We start from the raw sequence: 18,668 nt of genomic DNA, 5'->3' as shown, positions 1-18,668 counted from the left end.
TTTGTGCTCAGAACCTTGAATTAATGTGAGGAGTCTGCGCTTTGATTGCATCCTGATTGCTCTTTGATTTTAGTTCTAATGTAAGAAGAAGAAAATAAGACTATTAACATGCATAGCCAGAATTATGAAAATTGTGAAATGATCCAACAATAAAAGAGGGATAAAATGAATAAAAATGGCAAAGATTGTTTTTCAGTTGGGGAAAAAAATCTAAAGCACTACATCCACACATTTATTCTCATCACACTACATTATAAGTGACATAAATCTGTGTATTAGTTTATGAATTTCATGTGATACAGTTGCTGGCTTCCCTCTTTAGCAGATGAATGTGAAGACAGTGTGATTTGGCTTTAATTATCTTTTTATTTTCCACTTTCATGACTAAAATATCCAGATTAATATGGTGTATTTACATGTGAGCATGAGTCTTCGTGCAACATGTACCGTTGCCACATGTGTGCTGAAAGGAATGATTCCAGGTGGGTGGGAGACGGAAGAAAAACACGTTTCTTGCCTCAAACACGAACACGACCATGAAGAATTCTCAGCTGCAAAAAGTAATTTTAGGGATGCTTCGTGAACCTGGAGGAGACTGGAGGCAGGTTATAGAAACACCTTGACATTCAAAATTTGTTTCCTTTGCTTCGCCTAATCTTGCGACGACAGAAGGATCGCCTCCTACTTTCATAGCCGTTTTTCAAAGCTGAGCCAGAGAGCAGAATCGCTTTGTGTGAGCACGTTGCATGCGGTTTTCTCCAGGGCAAATTGTCAGTCGCTCCTCATAAAGTGTATAACTAGTTTTATACGTGTGTTAATTTTATTTTTACATTTGCAAAAACACTTCTCTTACCTTTGACGTGGTTCTTTCATGACACCGAACCTGCAGATTAAGAAGATGTGAAGTGTGTCATTCACACCGGGGTCTTCTGAGATGATCAGTTTTGTTTGCCACCAGGCTGCAGCTGCTCTTCAATTAGCTGTATTTGAGCAGATTTTGAAGGTAGCAAGCGGGTTATGTTCATCTTAAAACATCTGTGTTTTTCTTTTAAGTGTATCCAACCTGTAGACACTTTTTCATAGGAAATATTTCTATGTCAGTAACTTCCACGTTAGACTTAACGTTAGACAGTGACTTAAAATGCACATCTATCACTGAAACAGTGACTAAGGGAAACTTCTTGCTCCCTTGAGTAGTGCGTTGACATTTTTGAATACAGTGCATCGGTTCATTGCTCCGGGAAAAGAAAACGGGAAACAATCATTCATTTGTGTAAAATAGGAGAATTTAAGACGAAGACTGTTGCATGTTTGCAATATGCATGCGTACAACATGAATCATCAAATTATGGCCATCAGAGGAACAAGATTCATGATCGTGTTAACAAAGAAACCCCCTCAGGGCACTATGGATGCATCCATCTAAACGGACAATGACCTGATGAAACCCAGAGAGCAGCGACATCGCCACCATGATGCACTCAGCTCCAGTATCAACCTTTAGCTCGCACACGAGAGAGAGCAGGCAAACACTGATGGGAAATTAAACAAGGCCTTGTGCCATCAGATTAACAAGTTGTGCTTTTAATTAAAAAGAAACCCACTTTACACTTAGTGGCTCATCTCACATTTGCTAATAAATCTCATAAGTGTCCTTTTTTATTTTTTTAATCTCCTTTCTAACTTAGTAATCACCAAGTCTTGCATTGATCAACAAATGCATTGATCAGCAGTGCAGTCAATAATGTAATGTGTGACCCTTAAAAAGTAAATGCAGAAAGCAAATCCATTAGTTTTAATGTATTTGCACGTCACACTAGCACAGCTGGGCCTGTCTTTGCTGCTGCTGCTGCTGCTTCCCGTTCTGAGTGTGTAAAACAGAGTTAAGAGCAACAACAGAGTGGATTGTTCCAGAGTCACATGACCCATCAGGAGATTAAAAGGGAAGATGCGGTGCTGTTACTGTTACTGTACAGAGCTATACTGTACATACTGTCCCTCTGCAGAGATGAGATGGAAGTGTTTCCGGACATCTCAACATTACACGCGAGACACAAAGAAGATCAGCGTGCATTTGTTGCCTACATCAACAACAGAGAGGACGGTGTGCTCTGATTGTTGTCATTTCACCACATACAACAGATTTCTATTACAAATCGTGCATCTATAAACTTCTGTGGTGAATTTTTGCAGATCCCGTGACGTAACCTACGTATGCGGCTGACGTAGTTGGCGAGAGTTATTGGTGTGTCCATGCATTACATGTTAATTACTGTGTGGTCATGTCCCCGTGTTTTATATATGGTCACAGCCAATAGAAAGAAAATAAAACGCTGGCACTTTTTTCCTTTGTTTTTCGTGGATACATATTTTTGTTTTTTGACTATTCCAATATTTCCCCTCCAAGGAATATCTTGGTCCTTATATTGGGAGGACGATTGTTATTCTGTCACAGATACGTAAGGAGGATTTGGTGACACTGAACAGGCCCAATGTGTAGTTACATTTCTAGGCAGGTGTACGTTGTAGGTTACGTCAGTTTCAGTGGGTTTTGCGGTTACAACATAGCTATGATGTAGATTTCCTACTGAAGTATAAACCCCCAGTTTGTCACTTCCAACACAAATCTTAGCATCTTTAGCTCAGTTGTCTATACTTATGCACCCATTTAATGTAATTGTACTCACTAACATGTTGAAAACCTCGTCCTTTACTCTTACTGGTCTCACTTACTGGTGAAGTACCAACCATTCTCTTTCTGACTTTCATTACTATTCTTTCCAGGCTCTCCTAAACCTGTTTCCTACTCACTCTACCGATCATTGAAACAAACATTATAATCCACAGAGATTCTTGGCTGACTTCAACCTGTCTATCACCCTGGCAAACAGAGAGGGCATTATAGGCAACCCCCCGTGTAATCCCCCCTCCACCTTGAACCCATCTGTCACTCCTACTGCACACCTCACCACTGTCTCACTGCCTTCGTCCATATCCTGCAGCGCTCTTATCTGCTTCTCTGTCAGCTGAATTCTTTTCTGTGATACTGCGCCTCGTCTCTCTGCACTCTGTCATGTGCTCTCTCTAAGCCCACAACAACAGACCAACTCCTTCTGGCCTTTTCTATCCTCCTGTAGAGTTCTCCCATTAGTGCTATTTTTTCACCTTGGACAGATTACCTGTCTTTTGCAGGGCTAACACACAGAGACACACAACCATTCACACTCACATTCGCTTCTATGGGCAATTTAGATGAATCAATTAACCTATCCCCACAAACTGCATGTCTTTGGACGGTGGGAGGAAGCTGGAGTACCCCGAGGGAACCCACGCAAACAGGGGGAGAACATGCAAACTCCACACAGAAAGACCCCGGCCTGATGGTGGAATTGAACTCAGGATCTTCTTGCTGTGCGGCAACAGTGCTAACCACCGTGCAAACGTGCTGCAAAAGGAAAACTTTTCTACTTTAAATGCTTGAAACCCAGTGGGCAGGAGGTCAGAAGATCAGCAATATATCTTGAAGCTGTATTATCACATCAAAAGTAAGCAATACAATTTTAAAGTCAGCTCCACAATAATCTGAAGTGACTTTAAAACCACTCAGATGTTTTCTCTCCTGCTGGACTTGCTTATGAGTTTCTACATCTGAGGCTTAGTGAGGCTTTGCTGCATAATGCACAAGAGCACTCCAGTGATGTAACAAAGATTAAATGAATGTATGAATTGCTATTTTTAAATTGTAGCAAGTGCATTATTTTTTTACAACAGATTTTTGAACCACTTTTTTCTTCAGGGGAAATATGATTGGACAAAAAGTTAAAGGTCCAGACTGAGGTGTTTTTCAAAGATAGGGGACCCCAATGGGAGAAATGTGATAGGGAAATAGCCCTTGTTAGCTTAGAAGTCAAAACTTTGATATAATGGTTATGTTAGAAGTAATGTGGTAATAATACACTTAAAACGAATAGAACTGAGAAAGATGACCTGATAAGAGTAACGTCATCTGACTCACGTCATCAGCCCTGGAGATGTTTATGTTCAGTCAAAGATGAGTCATCCATGTTGAACTCACTCAGGAGTTTTCCTCCAGAGAGCATCACTCCTGTTCATGTGGTACATTAGGAACACTAACTTATTGATGAGGCTCCAGTCACAGGATCATCAGGAGCTCCCTGTATTCAGCAGACAGCCTGTTTTCCCGCCATCTTTTCACAGCGCTGACACAATGGCCTTTGAAATGAGCTCCTGCCATTGGAAACCGACGTCATGAATCTGTTCCAGTACAGCCCAGAGGACGACAAGCAAGTTGTTAAAATAAAAACAATAACGGGAAAGAAAAGGCTGTAAAATCAGCTTTTATCATTACCAGCCTCTGGTAGCAGATCAGCTAAAGCTCTCCATCCATCATCCCATTAGAGGTGGGGGAGTGTCCCCTGATTTTCAAGAACAAATTAGATTGCTGCTTGATATGTAATGGATAATTGCATTTAGCAGCGATTTTAATGGTATCAGTTACATGCTGAAGAAGCAGGTGGAGAGCTGCAGAATTCACTGCTCCAGCCTTTTTAGTATTTTACCAAAGTACACATTAAGTCCATTATGCACAAGAAGAAGAGAAAGTGACAAAGGTTTAAACACTGGTTTAATCAGCCAACATTAAACCTAATTTAAACATGGGAAAAGAATATTGTTTGTCCACTTAGAGTCAAGCACACTGTCTGTACAGGCAGCACTGATCCTTACCTTTTAAGTCACGTGTCTCCGATTTGCATAAAACTTTTTACAGTCCTGCATTGGGACTGGGATCCCATATTACTCAAATCTCACAGGAGCAGTCGGTTTCAAGCACGAGTGGGCGGCTAAAAATAGACAAAGTGTGCCACGAGCCGTTTTATTAAGTTGTGATTTTCAACAAGTTTGAATGTATTTCTTTGAAATATGGCTCAGGGTTTTCTTCTGTTTTAAAGCTGCTATTATTCACAATATTATGACATTTCCATGTTTGTTTGCACACGTATTTGCACTTTTGATTGATTGTCAGCCTCAGTGTATTTGAGATTCAAAGCTGCGGCACATGACTACTCTTGCAAGGCTGAAACTATGTAACATCCCAAAATTAGAATATTCCTGAAACTCCAGAATTTTGTTCTAAGCTGATATTTTTGTTTTCGTGATGAACAAAACTTGATGAAAAAATTGCATTTGCTTCATTTTTTGATTTAAAATTTCATGGTAAAATATTTTCCATATTTTGCAGTATTGTGAAATTGAACTGTATACTATTCAGACATACTCACTGGTTGTCTTTTGCCATATGAGGGCTGAAATGTGGGCCTTTTTTTAACTATCCAATACTCATTTTTTTAATATATGTGTCCCAAATTACAGATCACGATTCATGTTGATAATGAGAAAAATCAGTGAAAATTTCAGGCTTTATGTTTAAAAGTGCTCAAGTTACTCAAGTTCACACCTGAAACTTGGTCGATGGATGAGTTTTCTAAAGAATATATGTTGAAAGCTTGCTAAATTTCACAGCACTCAGTATATATGTTCAAACTTTGGATCATAAATTGCAGCAGAAAATATTCTAAAGATTTGCCGACTCGAGATGGAATGACTCTAGAGTCTTTTAATCGCAGCAGCTGTTTCTGAGCTAGGAGGTCTGGGATTTGTGCTCTTTGACCTCTGTATAGCCACCACTGTCATAACTCTTAAAGCCTTCAGGTTATGTAAAGCTCTGGAAAGAGTGCTGAAGGCAGCACTTGGTAGCACTTACAAAGACATTAGTAGTCCATGGTGACCTACTGGTAACATAAACTGTGCTCTGAGATTGCTCATGCTTTTGTCTTCTGTTGAAAACATCTGAGCTCGTTTGTTTCGGACTAAACTAGAGAACAACTGTCTCCCACATTTGATAATGGCCCTCTCCTCCTCAAAGAAAGCTGAATTTCCATTAGCCCTTTTTGAAAACATTCCCATCCAGGTAGTTATGCACCACTTTAGCTTATCCAGAGACCATATACAGTCAGAGCTAACCACAGTTACAAAAACACACACACAGTAAGCAGCTCTGGCTTTGTGCTCCACACACGGCCAAGAAGGATACCAAATGAACTTGCTTTCCCACTGAGATTAGTGCAAATGCTCAAAGAATTAAAGCTTACCATCTCTAAGCTCCAAGCACGCACACACACATATACTAGAACAGCAATTCCAATAATGCTTGTCAAGTAACAATAGGACTGGATTGGCTCCAAAACAGTACTCATGCAAATAAAAGAGCAGCTTGACTTGTCCTTAGTGGTACTTCTGAGAAAAAGCAGAAGATTGGTGTATTAATGATTCCCTCAAAACGTCCAGTGATATATTTATTTCTTCCTGATATATGATATATTTTATGACCTGAAAGACTTACAGAGGGAATACCGTCATCCTGAGTTAACGTTAATGTAAGAATGCTATTCTTTTGCAAGTCAGTCCCAGTTTCTTCTGAGGGCAAATGGCTGTAGGTGCTTTATGTAAATTCCTTCCACAATTATGCTTCCATACTCACACGTTTACACACATGTGCTCTACATGTCAGGTAGCATTTTGTTGCTCTTACTGTAAATGGCATCCCACGCGACCCTGCCGTGCATTTGAGCGCACGTCTTTATATTCTCAGGAAATATTCTGACGAAATCCTTCAGAATTATGATTACCTCCCTCTCATGTCTTTCGTGCCCTCGAGGAAGACAATCTAGTTTCAACAAAACAAAATCAAATCTGTGAAGTCCCACTGTGAGATTATATCGCCTGAGTCTACAAGAAAATACCTGCAGTAGTTCAGTGGAAGTCTGTCTTGTGCAATCAAGGATGCATGATCGATATGCTGTTCTAATAATATAAACAAGCAGATTTCACAGTTCCTGATTACTTGTTTTTCTTTAATGCAAAGCATAACATGCTGAAGCATGCTTTTGATTTGTACACTGAAATCTTTCAGTGTAATAATTGCGGTGGCTGAGGGTTTTTGAAATATAGTTGTTTAAGAAAGAAGAAGAAGAAGAAGTAGAGTGCAAAAATGGCTTCCCTGGCTTAATCCAAAGGGAATATAATCCAATAAGTATATAATAGGTATAGAAGGTGGATTATACAACCTTATATGATTATTCTGTGCACATTTTTCTTCTTCAGTTTTCATCCTGATTCATTCTTTCACCCAATAAGGCTGTGCCCTTTTTGATGATATCATTGTTTTGGGCAACCATTTTTCTCCTCCTGACATGACATGCAGCTGTTAGTCATCCAAATCACACCTGTTGGCAGACGTTAATTATTGCACGACAGACCACTCTCTGCTCAAGATAGAACATGCCTGAAACATCTTGCCCAGGAGGTGCCTAGGAAGCAAGCCTAATCAAATGCCTGAAACACTTTAGTTGGCTCCTTTGGATGTGGAGGAGTCAACGGGTCTATTTCGAGTCCTACCTGGATGACTGAACATCTCACCCTATCTCTAAGGCTGAACCCAGGAACCCTTCAGAGAAAGCTCAAGATGTCATTCTTTCGATCATTACCCAGAGTTCATAGCCATCGATAAGGGTATGGACGTAGATAGACCAATAAAACGAGGAAAAAGTTAAAAACTTCACGACGGACCAGTACAACATCTGCATCGCTGTAGATCAGGGGTGCCCAATCCCAGTCCTTGAGAGCTAGATGCATCCCTACTCCAACACAGCTGAATCAAATGGTTTGATTACCTCTTCAGCGTGCCATCAAGTTTGGCAAACGCCTAAGCCATTCATTTGATTCAGGTGTGTCGGAACAAGGATGCATCTAAAAGCTGTAGGACGGTAGCTCTCGAGGACTGGGATTGGGAACCTCTGCTGTAGATACTGCAGCAATCTATCTGTCAATCTTCACCTTTTATTTTTTGGTTACAAATTAAATGTGTTTATATCGTACATTAAATTTTTAGCTTATATACTTACTTCACTACGTAGATGAAGTGGTTCAGCTAGCTATAATTGAAGAAAGACTGTGGCTGCGCTTGCAGCTAGGGAGCCCCCTAGTGGATGTTACATAAAGAAATTACATTACAATAAAAAAGGCAGAATCCCTTGGATTCTCTGTCAGACCCACCTATTGCTCATCACATCTAAATTCACATCTGAAAACACTTCAGACTTCACTAGTGCATGATACCACAGGGCTACATCCATCTTTTATTTACAGTCTACAAGCCTTTATGCTCTGCTGACTTTAGCTTTATATTTAGTGCACAGACATCATACAATATAAATATCCTCATCTGAGTCTAGGCAAACTGATACCTCCGTAAATATATGTATGCAGCCATATTTTGAAGAGTATAATATAAATGGGCTAAACATTGATAGGGGTGTGGAACTAAAACAGGTATAATTTAAGCTGTTTCCAAAAATAATGTGATTTGTCCCAGTGCCTTTTTTCCAGATAATTAAAAACCTAAGTTATGAAAATAGCTTCTGTCAACAGCTTCCATCTGACCCCCTTTCGCCAAAACTGCTAGGATGTAGAGGATTTTCTAATTTCATGCTCTTGTTCCCATCTTAGGGAATTTAACTAAAACCTCTCAAGGAAGCAAACAACTTAGCAGAACCGACTTAACGTTCATTTAACCTCAGTTGCTCAGTGAATAAAACTAAGACGGAAGTGAAATTCAAAACTGGGCAAAAACGAGCGAAAAGAGCAACTAGTGTGCACGAAAAGTGCTAAAAACCACCGGGCAAACTTTGCCTGATCCCCAGGAGTAAATCAAAAAGACACAGCGGATTAGTATGTTGGTGCAAAGCTCCTATTGACCTAGAAGTGTGTGCGTTCATCACAACAAAATTGGGAAGCAAATTCATGTGTGCATTTTGTGCACATGTGTGTGTGTGTGTGTGTGTGCTCTTTGTGTAAGACTGATTAAGCTCCAATCATATCAGTGCACCTAATCCCTTTACACAGACCCTCATAGTTCAGACTGACTGCTCAACATCCATCCCAGTCAAGCTCCTCACAGTGAAGTCCCTGCAACAGGATGCACAACATATACATTTAGGATAAAAATAGAGCTTTGAGCAAGGGCAGGCAAGTGGGATGTTGACAGGAGGTATAAAGAGTGACTGGAAAAAAAAAACCTGGAAGATGGTGCAGGTGCGTGGGATATGAAAAGTTTAGCCAAAAAAGAAAAAGGCAAGATGGAGAACTGCCAGTGCCTTCAAGAAGCCACCGCCCAATGGGTGACATTAAGCCCTAATCAGCTGCTGACACGCAAACACACACATAGATATACGCACAGAAAGACAGAGTGTGTTTTCACATCAGGACCGGCTACATATTTATCCCCAAATGGTTTTGCCAGGTGCAGTGGGTTGGCAGAAGTTAAGTTTATTTTATTTTTTTCCTTTTTTCCACCAAAAAACACACATACCTCTTATCTCCCTTAAACAGATGTGCATGTTCCAGTTTCTTCATGACAAACTCATATACCCTGGCAGTGACATGTTTCACTGGGAGCATTTGTGTGTGCCTGAGAGAGAGTGACGGGGAGCGAGAGAGAGACGGCGAGTATGACTGTGCACGATTGCAGCAGCTCTCATTTCACGACAGAGCTCTCACCAAAGCCTTTTATGCAGACCCCTTTACAAAGCCCCTTCATCCACGCATACACACACATTCATCAAAAACCTTGTATTCCATTTTCCAAGACTGCAGCTCCCTGCACATCTTGATTGCACCTTTACAGCTCGGACCGTCTGGCTCTCTCACATATAAACAGCCACAAAGTCCAAGAAAGCACTTGAATCAAGCAAACCAGCAATCAGGAACACATTTCCATGCCTTTTATTCTGTCCCTGCACTTTGCCTCTCATTGATCTTTTTCTGTATTCATCTACAAATGATGAATAGAAATAAACACAGAAGCGGGGCAGAACAAGATGCAAATGGGGTTTTTGAATTAACATTTCGAAAAAAGTTATGGGGATTTTTTTATTCTTTAATATAAACTTAGCTCAACAGGTAAGGAAATTTGTGTTTGGGTGTGTATTTCATTGCTGTAACAATGCTTCTTTGATATAAATCTTTTACCATTGGAAAGCCTGTTTATGTCCTCTTAAGTGGTACTGCATTTGTAAGAAAAATACAATTGTGGGTTGAGCTGCATAGTTGAATATGTAAGATTCCTGTGAAAAACTTGCCAAATCTTCTCTGTCAATGCCAAACAGGTTATTCTGATACTGACTCTTGTTTTGAGCTTCTGGTACCCCTGGAGATAACAATCAGGTGCCTGACTGGTACCTGATTAACAGTACCTGCTACACCGGTGTCTGCTCCAAGCATGCCATGTTTGACTGATCTGGATAGGGCTTGTGCACAGAGAAACTTCAAGCATTTGTTCTGCAAAACCAAGTTGTAGCGTCATTTGGAGTGAGCCATAGTACATCTCCAAATTGAAGGCCAGTTTCCATACAACAGAGGATGTCAGAGGCAGACCGCAAGGTGGTTGTTCTGAGAAGATAATACCACAGTGTATTTAAGGAGAAATAACAATCAGTTGGGTAGATGAAACATTGAAATTGCTGCTTACTAAGATTAAAGAAATTTAACACAACAACTGAAAATAATAAGGTCTCAGCAACTTAATAAAAATCTGTTTGTCTTGAATTTAAAAAAAAACAACTCTCTACCATCTATTACAGATGTTTAATTCAAATAATATTAAAATGTAGATGAAATTCTCTAAAAATTTAAATATCAGTTTTATGCACCTGCAAAATTCCCCACATATGTCAGTTTTATTCAGGATTAATAAATTAGCAGAGTAAACTAGAAATTGTTTCAAAGTAAGTTTAGTTAACTCCCAGTGTAAAATTATTGGTGCTGTGTCTCTATTATGTTATTTATGCCCTTTTGTATTGAAGCTGTTCTGGATTCAGGTTACCAAATGTATTTACAGGCCTACTGTTAGCTAGCTAACGTTAGCATGCTAACCGACTAACTATCAGGTCTAGGTTAGCTATTTTGTTGATAAGAAGCAGAGCCTGTGCATGTTGTATCGCAAAAGTTTGTTGGTTTTCTCTTTTCTATATACTTTTATTAACCTGTCTACTTGACATAACAGACCGTCCAGCAGAAGCTATTTTCAGAGAAGTTGGAACTTAACCTCAGCAAGGTAATGTTAGCTAAACTTTGCAAGGTATAAATTGCTAATCCTAGCTAAAATTAATATAACAGCTTTCTAATCTAAGAATAATCTAATTTACATGTGTTTAGTTTTTAAATACTAATAAATTAATGTTTCTTGCCACCTATTATTTGAGGTAATATAATTTGATTAAAGACATGACCACAGGCAGTATGGATTGCTTGGCTTATTAAAGCTGCACAAAAAGAGATGTGTTTGTGTCACTGTAGTGTGATGTTAAATTCACACCACTAAGTAATGCCTGAAATATTTTTTTAGGTCAGTGAATAACCAACCCAAAACCCCTGTGGCAAAAGGATTCATTTTTTTAGCTACTGGGTTGAATCTGATTACATTTATTTGTCTTTGAACAGAGTCTAGGCTTAGAGGTGATGCAAGATCAAGGTGTGAAGGTGAAAGATATTTGATCTGGGTGGTGGGAAGCACAGAATTTGGCTTAGAAGAGGAGAACTGAGTCAGAGGTAGATGAAAAGGGCACACAATCAAACAATGCACATATTTACACAATGTGCCCTTTATATTGAAGACAACAATAGAGCAGGGCCTGGGGATACAGGATTAAAAGACCTGGGATGATAAAGAGTGCTCGGAGCTCAGCCTTTGAGGGATTATTTCTGTCAATGGTTTTGCCCTGATAAGTCCACTCCAAGCTCTCTAGTAATGGCTCTAAATCTGTTGTATTTGCTTCTGTTTTTAGCCTTGAGTCAGGCCTATGACTTGCCTTTACTATTTCAGGTTTTTAAGTGTGTTTTACATAGACATGATATATCCTATGTCTCAGAGTAATTTCATTTTGTAACATATCAGTCAAGTAGTGTGCTAATTTGCACATCCCAGTCAAAGCTTAATTGCTATAACAATCAGTCCCATACCAAAGGATATTCTGTTTACAATGAATTGAAAAAATGAACAAATCTTCATATTTGACAATCAGCAATTAATTCAGCAATTTAATCAGTTATTTGCTTAAAATGAAATTCACGTCACAGTCCCTTATGTGTAAACTACACAACAAAATGCCATCAGCTGCACTCAACAAGCTGTGGAAATTAAACAACCAGCTGAATAGCTGTGTGTCAGTAAAGGGAGACAACGATGCTGCAGATATATATTCCATAATGACGGGTTTCTGATGGAGTAACTGTTTATAGAAAGATTAGGGGGTTTCCCTCTTTAACCCTTTGGGTACATCCTGTGTGATGGATGACTGATTGCTTCCTTTTGACAGCCACACAGATGGCCCTTCTTACAAAATATATATGTTCAGACTGTTCAGTCATCTACCCCTCTGAAATCTACAGGAAATATTGCAAGGATATGTTTGGGGGTTTTCCCCGAATGCGGATGCAAAAGGAAAAAATGAGGTACTGATATTTTTCAAATGTGTTGTAGTCCGTTTTTTAAGTGGGTTTTATTTTCTCAAGCATGGAATTGTGCTTATGTGCATAGTCACCCTCACAAAGACCCATTTCCCAGCTGTCAATTACTACATTTCATATTATGATGGGGGTTTTTTTTTTTGCGTTTTGGATTGCTGGTTATGCAAAACAGATAATTTAAAGGTTCTAAAATATTAAACATGTTGCCGGTATCATATCTTTAAAACAGCAGTGATAAAATTGATCAGTATTTGGAGCATTCGACACATTAGCGTTGCTTACTTTAGTCTTCTTTATATGCTCCATTTTGTCCATTTTGGTTTTACATATTTTCATTTATGATTTATTCCAGCATAGTAACATGATTCTGATTAAGTGAACATTTGAGAGCAGCAGAGCTGGCTGTGTTATCATTTCAGATTATATTCTTATGTTTTCAGTGTTCAACTACTTCTTTTCCCACCATCCTCCTCAGATCTAAAGGAAAGCCCTGAGTTATGTAAGAATGGACTGATTTATAACCTAGTTTCTCGCTACATATTTTCATATGCAGCATAACTCATTTATTCTGTTTATTTTGTTCTGTTCTAGTTTCCCTACTGATGATTAGGACTGCAGATAATGTACTTATTTAATGAATCTTGTTCATTCCTAAGGGTGATTGTCATTACAGGGGAAGAGACCTTACATTTTTCTTTTGTTGTCTTTGTGTACTTTATGTGTTCCTTCAGCATTGTGTTTGTGGTTTGCAGGCTATCATGGAGAGCAGAAAGAGGGCAGCAGCTTCTTCCAACTCTCCAAGTTTGGTTTTCTGGTCCTCGTCGTTCCCACGGCAACCAGCCAGGGTCCTAATTGTGGAGGCGCTGCCGCCCCGATGGTCAGAGACCCGCACGGTTCTTTGCGATGCTCTCGACAACTTCTTGTCTCTGGCCTCTAGTCTGGATGGGCCCTGTAGGATACCTCTACTGAGCCTGTATGCCGTCAGCAGGCAGCGGGAATGTCTATTGCCACTTGTGGTAAGATGGATAAAAGTGTAATATTCCTGAAAGCAGTGCAAAACACATTATTTCTCTCCTATAATTGCTTTTTCTTTCATACATAAATATCAGCCCTTTTCCTGCTTTGCATTCTGTCATCCACATTATCTCCCATTTTTATCCATTTTTCATTCCCTGTCACTTTTGTTATTTTAGCAAGTTCGTGGTAACTTCGCCAGGCTGCATTCCTGTGTTGAAGAGCTGAGGTCTATTCCAAGTGAAGGTTGTATCAGAGGAGCAGCCGCGGGAGCTGATCTGCTGCGACAGGCAGTGCTGGACAGTCTGCAGCAGTTTAAACAGTACATCAGACACACCAGCGCTGGCAGTCAGGCCGGCAGCAACATCTCTGTGGAGGTGAGAAGCGACACTTCACAGCAAGAAATGAATTTCTATGTAAAACTGCACATTTGTACAAGTCACAGGGACTGGGTAGCGAGCTCCTCTCAGAGTCCACTCTTACCATTGACTTAGGAATCAGCCCCACAGTACAAAGCAGAGAGCAACTATCCTGATCAGCTTCCAAAGAAACACACATGTGCGAAAGCTCTGTCTTTATAGTGAAAGAAGACACAAACACCGTACACACTTCTGTAACTTTTAGTGAATAATTTAACTTTGGTTTTCATTTACAGTTGGCAGACAGCTTTTAGAAAGGGTGTCACACACAGCCTGTTTAACTTTGCTGATGGTTAGTGGAGTAATAAACACATATAAAGCCTCTAACTATCTGCACAAAGAGGTTAACAGGCTCTTTCAGTTACTATTTTCAAAAAATTGCTTAGTAGGTTTCTAAGTGCTGATCGATTATACTGAACACACACTGCTAGAGAGCCAGTTAGATCTGTGGTATAAGAGTACCCTGTTAACTGTTACAGTAAATACAAAGCATTAAACCATAATCGTGTTTCTTGTCCTCAAATTCCACTTTGTAGCACAGAAATCTGAGTCTAAATAGTTCTAAATGGCAACAGAAGTGGAGATGCTGGGGATTGAACCCAGGACCTCATACATGCGAAGCATGCGCTCTACCACTGAGCTACATCCCCTATGAGGCACAGGGAGCATGTTGATCATAAAAGCTTTATGAGATTCATCAGCGCTTTCTAAGTGGGAGAACACATTGAGAAATTTCCATCGAAACCGAAGCATTACCTGCGGCAGGTAAATTACTTCTTTCCATCCCCTGAACTGTCAATTAGATCTGTGAGGAGAATAATAGGCACAGTTTTTCATGTTTTTTCATTTACATATTTTTCTTTCTCTGCAGTTGTTGTCACTGGATTTCTTTTTTTTTTAACTTTATCTTCATTTTCATTATCAAGGATAATCTTTTCAGCTGCAGACCAGCTCACGCTAAATAGATCCCCTTTGGATATTCAAGATAGAGGTTCCACTCATACCTATTAAATGAGCTGTCCTCAGGTCCAATTCAGTGTATTAAGCAGCTGCAAAAAACAGACTGAACAAGGCAATCTCATTAGCATGTCTCTGTTAACAGCCCTCTGCTAATGGCTCTTCATGTTTTATATGAAACAGTGCACTTAAAATAAGCCTGTCCACGTATGAAATGGAGCAAAAGAGCTACTATTTATCTGTTTGTGAACCAGCTCTGTAGAAAGAGGACATCGCAAAAAGCTTTAGTAGTTTCAGTGTTTCCCCATTTGAAGGGGAAATCGGATCAGGTATCGCTACTTAACGCCAGTGTACGAAATAGTGAAGCCAGTTTCCTTAGTGAGCTTCGTGCAGTCAGTTTCAAAAAGTAAATCCTCTTGTATCCTGTTGTATTGACTCATTATTGAACAGTTAAGTGTAACATTACAAGTTTCACTAAAAGCTCATATCTGCTGCTGAAGTTCATAGATCCGTTCAATTCTATTAATGTTGTGTAATGTTTTTTGCTAATGGTATGCAAAAACATGCAGGCTCATAACGCACCGCAGAAAACATTTTTGGTGTCACCAAGTGATAGTTTATGGCATGTGTTCGCTCTCACTTTAACAAATTAGATGCTTTCAGCTCACTGAAAACATCTAATTTTTTTAATGTACGGGTCAGGCTGGCAGTCAGCCAGTAAGAACTGTGGTAGCTGCTGAACATTGTGTCCTCTGGACACCAGGCTGTAGGTTGTTGACGAGATTTTGTAAATTCCAGCCAGCTTTTTATGAGGCACTGGACAGATGATTGCACTAAGACCCACTGCTTCCAAGGGTAGGAGATATGAATAACGCTGTTAGGAGACGGAAAAAACAGAAGCATGGCCCTTTGCATGTGTGTCTGTGTGTGCCTTGCTAGCCCACCAATACAATGCATGTTTTCATTCAGATACATGACGCTTAATGCATGCATGTGTTCTCCTTGAGCAGCAGTTTCCATCCACTTTTTCTAAACAGCCGGAAGCCGAGAGCAGCTCTCATCAATAACCGAAATACAATCATCATTTCCTGCTACTGTTAATGTGATTCAGTAGAATGCTAAATGTCAGCCTAGCATTATTTTATCTTTTTCCCCCCATTAGCCATGTAAATGACACAGAAAACTAATTTCATCTCTTCCCATGATCACATTTTTCTGCTTATTTTAAGTTGCTGTCTTTAGTCCAAATGTTCAGCCGAAATCTTCATTATTAAAAAGATAACGGATGAGTAAAAACATTTTAAAACGTATTACCAGTAGTTTTGTTCATTTACAGATAATGAGAGCTCAGTTAGAGAGAAAAAATAAATTAAAGGGATAGCTCGCTCCCAAATCGAGTTGACATGTTTTCCCTCTTGGGCTGTGATGCTGTTTATCTGTTTAGATTGTTTTGTTGTGTTTTCCAGTTTTATCTGCTGTAGAATACCGCCTTCCCTTGAATATAACAGGACCTGAAGGCATCTGCTTTGGTGCTCAAATACATTTGAAAATCTCAGCAGTAATGTCTCTCTCTAGAAATCTTGAGTAACCCAGTTACTCACAAAGACCCTCAAACCTTGTTCCATACAGAACCCAACATTACAGGTCATTCAGAGGGGAAGCCATTAATCTTCACATCATCTTCAAATGAAAAGCCATTAATAAACTCAGATGAGTGACTAGCTCAGGATTTCTGCAAAGAGACAGTTTTTAAAATATTTTTTGTCAAGGTGCAGTATTTTGCAAAAATGTTGAACTGCCCTCACTTCTTTGTGTTTTTGTAAAACAAATGCGAGGTAGTTTACTGAAACATGCAAATAGAGATACAGAAATGCAACTCTAACAACTTGAAAGTCAGTATGTGATGTGACCATCTTTGTTCTATAACACAGTGTGAACTGTCTCAGACAAGTGTTATTGCAGTTTCTTGAAGTAGTCTTCAGGAATACTTTTCCAAGGTTTTTAAAGGACATTCAAAAGTCTTTTTTTAAGGTTGGCTGACTTTTGTTCTGTTCTTTCCGGCACTGCCTCAATAATGTTGAGGTTCAGGCTCTGTGTATGCTAATCCATCACTGATAGTAGTCCATAGTAGTAGTTTTATGTTTTTCCATCAAGGTATGTTTTTACCTATAATGTAGGTCATTATCCTTCTTCTGAAATATTGACGATAGTTTGAACCAAACGTGTGGATTTATCAGCTGTTGCTTCTGATTTTCAAACCAGTTTATGTGTAATTTAGCATATCTAAGTCTTTTCTAGTTGTTTCCCTTCCTTAAATTGGGATTGGCTTCTTGACAGCCACTCTTCCACTGAAATTAGTTCGTATGAGGCTTCAGTGAATTGTAGATCGAATAACACAAGGACCAGCTGTATCTCTTAGGTCGTTTATCAGGTTCAGCTCTTGAGTTAGTTGCCTTTATATGCTTGAATGAGTGTTAAGAGGCTTAACACATAACAAAAACTTAGAGATACAGTACTTAGAAATGCGTTTAGGTCAGTTAAAATCCAGAAAGAGGCACATCTTTACAATATCTCCAAAACTGGGCGTATTTAACATAAAATAATCTAAACCGAGAAAGAGAACTAAAGACAGGAAAAAAGTCATGCACCTTTAGAGTGTCTTTAAATGTAGAGTTGAGTATGCATGTACCACTTTCCTTTTGGGCTGACATTGTTTTGTATCTAGTGGTTGTGACATCACATGTTCATTTTAGTAACTGTAATTTACTGCATGTCATGTCCCCAAACTCCCAACAGACACAGCACTGTCAGACATAAAGAATGCTTTGTTGTGGTGTTGCTGTGTCCTGTGACTCTGATATAATCCTTCATAAAACCAGCTGGAACACTTCAAATACAGAAAGGTTTTGGAAAAGAGTTGTGGCAAAGAACATCAATGTGGCTTGCTAATGAAAAGTGATAGTGTTTGTGTAGTGTGGTTGTGGAAGAGCAGCGAATGGGTTACATCATCGCAAGACATCACAGATTAATTGCAGCACACTTGAGTTGAAGTAGTGTGAATGGCATGGATGTCATTCTCATCAGTCGGCGCATAAAACAAGTAGTGGCCAGAATATTGTGCAGTGTGGTTTAAAGAAGCATTAAGAGGGCACCTCTCAGTTCTTTTTGAGCCTGATGACTTTTTTGCACTGTGTTGCATTGAGGTCAGCTTGCCCCTTGACATTGGAAACCTAATGAAATGTCTATGTCTGTGCTCCTGGGAGCTTTCTTATTTGTCTTAATATTTGTGCTGCTTCCCCAGGTTACTCTGGTGACCAGCCAGCCAGGCCGCAGCATTGTTCATCAGCTGGAGATGGGGCTCAAAGATGCTGACCTGGTTTCACTGAAGCGACTCCTGGTAGTGCAGATCTACAGTACAGGAGACTGGGGCCAAGACACTCTCTCACCTGAGGCCGCCGCACCCTCAGAGACTGAAGGTAGGAAATACAAATACACACACAAAACACAAGACTGGAACATGCACACACACTCAGACCCACACAAATTGAGACTGTAGGGTCATTAAAGAGGAGACAGGCTGTCAGCTGTTACTGCAGGCTAACCAGGAGTGCATGTAACTCAGTTTAAAACAACAAGCAAAAAGCATTAACAAACACTCAGTCCTCATGAAATCTG

At 39.6% G+C, this 18,668-nt stretch overlaps 1 protein-coding gene and 1 non-coding gene across 2 annotated transcripts in view; one reads left to right on the top strand and one right to left on the bottom strand.

The window, feature by feature from the left end:
* The first annotated feature begins 12,535 nt into the window (after positions 1-12,535).
* Positions 12,536-18,668, top strand: part of LOC102205876 (meiosis 1 arrest protein-like) — an 8,337-nt gene continuing 2,204 nt past the window's right edge. The window contains exons 1-4 of the mRNA XM_013915614.1: positions 12,536-12,588; positions 13,356-13,619; positions 13,797-13,994; positions 18,295-18,469. Of these exons, the coding sequence (XP_013771068.1) occupies positions 13,362-13,619; positions 13,797-13,994; positions 18,295-18,469 (631 nt within the window). The 5' untranslated portion in view covers positions 12,536-12,588; positions 13,356-13,361. The remainder of the gene's footprint in view (positions 12,589-13,355; positions 13,620-13,796; positions 13,995-18,294; positions 18,470-18,668) is intronic.
* On the bottom strand, positions 14,615-14,686 carry trnaa-cgc (transfer RNA alanine (anticodon CGC)). The gene has a single exon. It is a non-coding gene; the product is annotated as a tRNA-Ala (tRNA).

Source organism: Pundamilia nyererei, unplaced genomic scaffold (genome assembly GCF_000239375.1).
Source record: "Pundamilia nyererei isolate P.nyererei 1_Seehausen unplaced genomic scaffold, PunNye1.0 scaffold00331, whole genome shotgun sequence".
NCBI classification, from domain to species: domain Eukaryota; kingdom Metazoa; phylum Chordata; class Actinopteri; order Cichliformes; family Cichlidae; genus Pundamilia; species Pundamilia nyererei.
Note: the sequence above shows the minus strand (reverse complement) of the source record. Positions and strands in the feature narration are given on the sequence as shown.